Source organism: Protomyctophum bolini (genome assembly GCF_963924005.1).
Source record: "Protomyctophum bolini genome assembly, chromosome: 14".
Lineage (NCBI taxonomy): Eukaryota > Metazoa > Chordata > Actinopteri > Myctophiformes > Myctophidae > Protomyctophum > Protomyctophum bolini.
Genome location: NC_137875.1, coordinates 41,176,239 through 41,183,833, shown reverse-complemented (window position 1 = coordinate 41,183,833; position 7,595 = coordinate 41,176,239). Strand labels below are relative to the sequence as shown.

The 7,595-nt window shown below is 44.3% G+C and overlaps 2 protein-coding genes across 2 annotated transcripts; one reads left to right on the top strand and one right to left on the bottom strand.

Annotated features, from left to right (window-relative positions):
* Nucleotides 1-4,576: 4,576 nt before the first annotated feature.
* LOC308328893 (cilia- and flagella-associated protein 20-like) lies at nt 4,577-5,386 on the bottom strand (the record flags this gene model as incomplete). Its single annotated transcript, XM_080783005.1, has 1 exon — nt 4,577-5,386. One exon carries the CDS (start codon nt 5,384-5,386, stop codon nt 4,577-4,579), a length of 810 nt encoding a protein of 269 aa, XP_080639131.1.
* A 563-nt stretch (nt 5,387-5,949) lies between these two features.
* Nucleotides 5,950-6,756, top strand: LOC308328892 (cilia- and flagella-associated protein 20-like; the record flags this gene model as incomplete). Its single annotated transcript, XM_080783004.1, has 1 exon — nt 5,950-6,756. The coding sequence occupies one exon, from the start codon at nt 5,950-5,952 to the stop codon at nt 6,754-6,756; it is 807 nt and encodes a 268-aa protein (XP_080639130.1).
* Between the last annotated feature and the right edge of the window lie 839 nt (nt 6,757-7,595).

Sequence of the window (7,595 nt, the reverse complement as noted above, 5' to 3'; positions counted from 1 at the left end):
GATATAGACGTCATAATTAAAATCTTGTATAGGTTCAAAATTCACAATTAATCGGGGCAAGAGCTGCACATCCTTTTGGGATAAAAACATACCCTGTAAAATCCACCGTATTGCCCTCTGTGGAATACATGATCTCAAAGAATTAGGGAGGCAAGTACAATCAACAATCTTTAAGCGCCAGTTAAGAAACCCATATCTTCAATTTGTACTTATAATAACTAGTTTGTTTTTGTTTTTAATTCATTGCTCCTTTGTTATTCTTTTGGAATTTACCGTACAGCATTTGGCGCATGTTTTTGTTTCTGTTTTAATCTGTTCTTTTTCTTTACGTAGAAAGACGATTGAAAGTATAATCAATAAAAACATGCGCTCGGCTAAACGGACATCTACGCGTCCCGTATCGGACCGTTGGGATTCGAAGCACGGAGAAAACAGTTTCCCGCACGCTGAGTGTTAACCACTAGATCAAAGGGACATCCCTCTGGACCAGGGGAGATATTTGTACTTTTGAAGGCCATCAGGCAGAGGCTCTGAGCCTCACAGATCAGCTTTTGTAACCATTTTTGTATTAACACTAAAATCTGCATGAACGATTATACTAACGCTATCAAATGCTGTAATTGTAGTGGGGTATAATAAATTAACACCACCATCAGTTCCCAGGACTTCCAGCAAACTTGCAGCACAAAACCAAACTATACTCGTCATACACCCAGTTGGCAGTGGCCAGATTTGAACCCACTATACCTTGTGTTGCAAAGGCGGTAGCGCTGCCTATAGCTGTGCTATATCCAGAGTCCAGACACAATCAGTTGTTCTATTGTTAACAGCAGAATCATTCAATGTTTGTGATGACAATTATGTGTGTCCTGGTCCATTATTCATTACTACAGTGTGTTTGCTGTTCATGTTTTTTTTAAGGCTGGTTTCAGTGCTATTTGGCATGCCCCTCTACCATAATGTAAAGTTGGAAAAGCATATTATGACGCTGCATGTATATGGGGCAAAAGAAGAATTTTCACAAAACGGCAATTTCCATTGGCTCATAAAACCTTCATTTTTTTCCACTTAAAAAAACGTACAAAACTTCCCCATGTCCGTATAGGTCCAACGTTCACGTGTACAACTTTTCGTGCTTTGGGATCAAAGATCCTGGGAGGAGATGCATTTTAATAGATTTTCATATCATTCAAAATGGCGGGTGATCTAGAGGTCAGAGCACAAAACTTGTTCGGCATGAGGAGACGCATATATGTGTATCGAAGTTTCATTGCCGTCAAACGGTTCATGAGCTATGCGTGGTCAAAGTTTGCATTTTCAATTGAGTGCTATAGCGCCACCCTTTGGCCAATGGGTTGTGGGCTTCGCGTCCTCACCGTTTGGCGTGGCCCTCTCTAGCATATTTCCAAATTTCGTGAAAACCGACTGCACGGTTCAGCCAGAACTGCTATTTTTGGCGGAAGGAGGAGAAGAAGAAAAAAAAGAGACAAAAACAATAAAGGACCAAGTCCTTTCAGGACTGCTTTGGTCCTTTAATAAATCAGTATATAGTTGAAACCCCAAATAATTGAGATGTTTCAATGGATTCTGTTACTATTGGGTATGCTAAATAACAGCATCCCAGCACTCAAAACTATTGGGGGGTTGGCGGGGGGGAATCAAATGCTACAGATTACGGAACGGGCTGCAATGTATACGTAGCGCAAATAACCGCCTCTGAGGGCAGGGCACGTAATATTTACTATTGGAAAATGGAGATGAAAAAAAAGTACAATAGCCGTAGACTTAAAAAAATAATAATAATAATAAAAGTTGGGAAAAACCTCGCCAGTTCGGGGGCCGTGTGGGTTTACATAACCCTCCTACGCTATGCAAATTTCGCCTCTGATTTACAGTAATAACAGTACTCGTAATTAGTTACTTTCCTCCCCCTGCCTCCCACCAAGTATGGAAGTGCAATGCAATTATCAACGCTGCAGTGTTTAGGTATAACGTCCAATGATAGCTGCTGTCTTTGGCAGCCCAGATCTGCAGCTGTCCTCATAACTCAAGGCAGTCTGGATCCACTCGGATGCTCAGAGAAAATGCTGGTGATATATTATTCTAGAGTAGACACAAAAGATAAAAAAAATATATATACTTTTTTTTCAACCCCCAGAAGACAATCTATGACCAATTGAGATCATATTTAGCTTTGGAGTTTTATTCCATTTAGGAAAACCAGGGAGTATTTGATTATATAACATAAAGTAGCCTGCCCTACTATACAGTATCAACAATCTATTAGTTGTGTCTGCTACCCCCTCTAGTGGTTCAGGATAGCCTGAATACATAAGCAAACTTTTTTTTAATTCTAATAATTAAGGAGAAATCCCAAAGGGCCATGGTCCCTTATTGTATTTGTATGTTTCTTTATCTTCTTCTTCTACCGCCAAATATTGCAGTTCTGGCTTAACCGTGCAAACTTTGAACAGGCATATAGCTCAAGAACCGTTTGACTGTCAGCTATAAAACGTCGATACGCATACAGCCGTACAACCATGGGGTCTCTTTCTTTCCACAAATACATTTCCACATAGTATGACAGATGTATGCAGACATTTTAGAGATTTGCCAGTCTGTGCCCTTTTGCGGCTATAGAGCGCCGAAGTCCTGCACGTCACTCGCTCATCCCCTCGATTCCCCTGGTTCACAGAAGTCATTTCTCTATGGAGAATAACATGGGGTCATCTTAAAAATCGTTTCATATAAGCATTGTGGTCCAGAAATGAACACGCTGTCTCTGCGTTATTGTCAGGGAGGTGGTGTCTCTGTATCCTTTGCGACCGTCAGTGTGGCCGAGATGACATGTTTATTTTTCAAACACAGTACTTATATGAGGCGATCTAAAATCCCCCCTATGGGGATTACAATGCAAATAAATAGTACACGAACCCGTGGACGTAGCGCCCTCTACCGATATTGACGTCAGACTTCGGTGCTCTATTGTTGTTACACTGTAGAAGAGAGTATAATAAAGCCAATACTTTTACTCTTGTGAACCAGTGTAAAGGTCAGGAGTCCAATGCCCATTCCTAGCCTGGCATGGTCAGACTAAAATCCACTGCGTATAGCCATAGATATTAAGTCAAACGCTGAGGACCACCGGACCAACCTTCCTAGGTCTTTTTTTGTTTTTGTTTTACTTTCTCCTTTTTGTTACTTTTTCTTTTTTGAGGGGCGCCAGCCCCTCCTCCTATACAGGTTTAATGTTTAGTTTAAATGTTTGTTTTGTAAACGCATTGACAATGAAGGGGAGTTTTACGCCATAATGTGTCATTTACGTCATATTGTCCCAATGGCGTGTAATGTTTGTGTTTGTTTGCCGTTTGTTTTACATCACGTGCTTAGTTGGGCCATTTGAATTTGGGACAACGTGCTGGCTAAGGGCTAACCTACAACGACAGAGACAAAGTACGAAATGTCAGTGGCACACTCAAAGCCATGTTTGATTCACAAATTGCATTGTTGTTTCCTTCATCCCGTCATACAGTACTAGGCATCAATCTTATGATTGCAAAAGCTCTGAACTGCTCACAGAGTCACTCAGTTCCGTCTCCTCCCTAGGTGGACCCTGAAGTTGAAGAAGAACATAATACGCTTCGCCCAAGAAGTACAATAGCGGACCGCCTCGTAGACCACGTCGTAGTGGAAAGACAACGACAGCTGCATAGACTTTTGTCTTTTGTGTTCGACGATCTGTCAAAGTTCCATGAAGGAGGCGTACATTGTCTAACGACTATACTAGACTTGGATTGAGTTGAGCTTTTTTTTTTACTCTTGCGTTGTCCCGGGAACTACCCATAGATCCGAAGTCCCGTTAGTCCGAACATGCACTGCTCCCGTGCTTGCGGTTAGGTTTAGGTTTGCTCCCGTGCTTGTGGTTAGGTTTAGGTTAGGGTTAGAGATAGGCATAGTAATTTCGGAACAATGAACCTTCTGACTAATGACACGGCGCCCCCCTCTTGAGCAGACCTGTCGTTGACGTCTGCGTTGTCTGTGTTGTCGTTTCGTGCACGCGACCAGACCTGGATTCTGTTGAGCTTTTTACGCTTGCGTTGTCGCGTCCCTCATGAGCAGACCTGTGGAGAGACCCGCCGTTGATTCCGGCGACGTCTGTCTTAACCGATGCACCTTTATAAAAATGTGTGTGTAAACGCAAACGTTGTCCTAACACAAACATCGAACGCCGTTGACAATGAATGGCCGGTTTTGAGTTTTTGTCCCAACACAAACATTGAACGTCATTGACAATGAATGGCCGGTTTTGAGTTTTTGTCCCAACACAAACATTGAACGTCATTGACAATGAATGTCCAGTTTCGAGCGATGGCATAAACACAAACATTGGAAGACAAAAGTGAGGACACAAATTGCGATTGGCCCGGAATGAGATGATGTATGATGATGTATGATGATAAGAGTGCCCCTCACTTCACACGGGTGTGAGTCATCTGACCTGCTTCTTCTGGTGCTTTTGGAGTCTTCCATTCTCTGCCTTCTTGACTTTTGATCCCTGGGGTCATGAGGCTTGAACTTATTCCTCAGGTTCACCTTCCTCGGGTCCGGTAGCGACACTGGATGTCTCACTCTCGCCCTCTGGCGGCTGATCCTGGGGATCAGACTCTGAATCTGAGTCCTCTGCCTCCGAGTCCTGCAGAGGCAGGTTTAGGGTTAAACCGAAACCTAAATCTGTGCCTGGCATCTTTGCCTCAGATTTCCTTTTGCCTTTCTTCTCCGCGGGTTTGCTAACAATCGGCTTTGGCCTCGGCCTCAGCTTTTTCCGAACGGGGAGATATAGTTTAAACTCATCCGGAAGCTCAGCGTCTGTGTACAGCCTGTCCGAGAAATACACCCTCCTCACGCGACAGTTGGCGTGGATCTGCACGCTTAGCGTCTCAACATAATTGGTACCGTGGGACCTCTGGGTGAAGTCTATCAGATTGAACTGGATCTGATTCCAGCCGTCGTCCAGCGCCATGGGCATGGTACAGAGGAACGGCGTCACCCGCGTCATGGTCTGGTAGTTGCTCGCCCGAAACCGCCGGCGTATATTGTTATGGTCCAGTATCTGGATTTCAAAGCTGAAATACTTATTGAGGTTCTTGACGACAAAGATCAGATAGGGAAGTTTGATGCCCAGCGTCTTCGCGGGGTCTCCGGGACATGTTAAATATGTGGTACTGACGTTGGTCCCCACCACCTCCACGACGAGTGAACGGATGTCATCGTCTAAGACTCTTTTGACGTGACCGTAACTGGTCTTTTTGGCCCAAAATTGAAGAGGATTGCTGCCTACACTATATAAGATGGACAATAACCCACTTTGAAATGTGGGCCTATACATTTCTTTCTATATGTGCCCAGTATTGTGCTAAGCATTTGCAATGCAGACGCAGTGCTAGTGGTGGAAAAATAACTACACAGTTCTTATTGTTAACCTAAGTAAAAGTATCATACTGCAATGTATTGTAGGTGTACTCATTTCTAATGAAATGAAAATGATGGTCCCATTTATTTAAAAAATGACCATAAAGTCGCGTATGTTCTGAGGGGCGTGGCTACCGTTACAGTCTATGATAGGGATTCCCCTCCCACTCGAGTCAAAATAAAAACCAACGGAGAAGAAGGGGGGAAGTCCCGCCTCAGTGTCTGGGCCAGCCAATGGCCAGCTGGACCAAAACGGATCTAGAAAGATGGCCACTTCCATTGCAAGGACTGACAGGCTTCATTTTACGTTCATGTTAGACGCGGGGAACGCTTTGTCCATATTTTTTACAGTCTATGGTTACGTCACACCCAGGCCTATATAATGACATCCCGCAGTTCCCAACACACGTATCAATACCAGAAATTCTGAACTGCATGAATTGAAAGTGCTTAGAACAATACTAAGCACATAGAAGAAAAATGTATAGGCCCACATTTCAAAACGGGCTATTGTCCATCTTATATAGTGTAGGCAGCGATCCTCTTCACTTTTGGGCTAAAAAGACCAGTTACGGTCACGTCAAAAGAGTCGTAGACGATGACATCCATTCACTCGTCGTGGAGGTGGAGGGGACCAACGTCTGTACCACATATATAACATGTCCCGGAGACCCCACGAAGACGCTGGGCATCAAACTTCCCATTCTGATCCTAGTCGTCAAGAACCTCAATAAGTATTTCAGCTTTGAAGTGCAGATAATGGACCATAAGAATACAAAACGCCGGATTCGGGCGAGCAACTACCAGTCTATGATGCGGGTGACGCCGTTCCTCTGTACCATGCCCATGGCGCTGGATGACGGCTGGAATCAGATTCAGTTCAATCTGGTAGACTACACCCGGGCGACATACGGCACCAATTATGTTGAGACGCTAAGCGTGCAGATCCACGCCAACTGTCGTCTGAGGAGGGTGTATTTCTCGGACAGGCTGTACACAGAAGCTGAGCTTCCAGATGATTTTAAACTATATCTCCCCGTTCGGAAAAAGCTGAAGCCGAGGCCAAAGCCGATTGTTAGCAAACCCGTGGAGAAGAAAGGCCAAAGCAAATCTGAGGCAAAGAAGCCAGGCACAGATTTAGGTTTAGGTTTAAACCTAAACATACCCCAGGACTCGGAGGCAGAGGACTCCGAGGCAGCGTCTGATTCCCAGGATCAGACGCCAGAGGGTGAGAGTGAGACATCCAGTGTCGCTAGCGGACCCGAGGAAGGTGAACCTGAGGAATAAGTTCAAGCCTCATGACCCCAGGGATCAAAAGTCAAGAAGGCAGAGAATGGAGGAATCCAAAAAGCAGCATGATGAAGCAGGTCAGGTGACTCTATAGAGAGAAATGAAACTTAAGTGTGACAATCACTGTAGTCTGTGTGGTTGCCCTGGTCGTGGGAACAGACGGGGGGACGAGAGGAGACGGGGTACTGCAGCGTGGAATACCAAACAACGGTTGAGATAGGATGGCGGTTTATCCCGTGGATAAATCGCCGCGCAGCGCTCTGGCTCGCCGGTAGGTCTTCAATCCGGTAGGTGTTCAATCGACACCGATACTCGTGGTCCCTGGAGCTTGTGCTAGCGGGGCTAGTAGGAACGTCACTTGTCTCGAATCTGTGAATGGCGTCTTCCTCGTCTTCCACCTGGCCGGAAGCTGGTGTGAGGTGGCGTCGTTCAGCCGTTGCTGTCCCCGTCCTTTTTACACTGCTTGTTTCATTCATTTGTTTTTATTATTTCATTATTAGTTTAGTGGCCATTTTTTTAAATACAATTAGGTAACGCAGTTTGTATTGTGTATTGTCATTTTAGAAGCCGTTGTATTAGTTTTAATTAGGTTGTCCTACAAACCTGTGTTGCCTTGTTATATATTCTATGATTTTAATAGAGGACCAGACCTCTTTAAAAGGTGGCGTTGTCGGCTATTTGTTTTTTAAGCTAAGCACCTCTGCACTTTAACCCAATTATTTACTTGTTTGTATTTTTATTGTTAATTTATAAATATTACCCATTTTAGTGTTTTTAGCTGGTGCCACACACATGGAGACTGCCACATCTCTGGTTAAGCTTTGTCTACATATTTT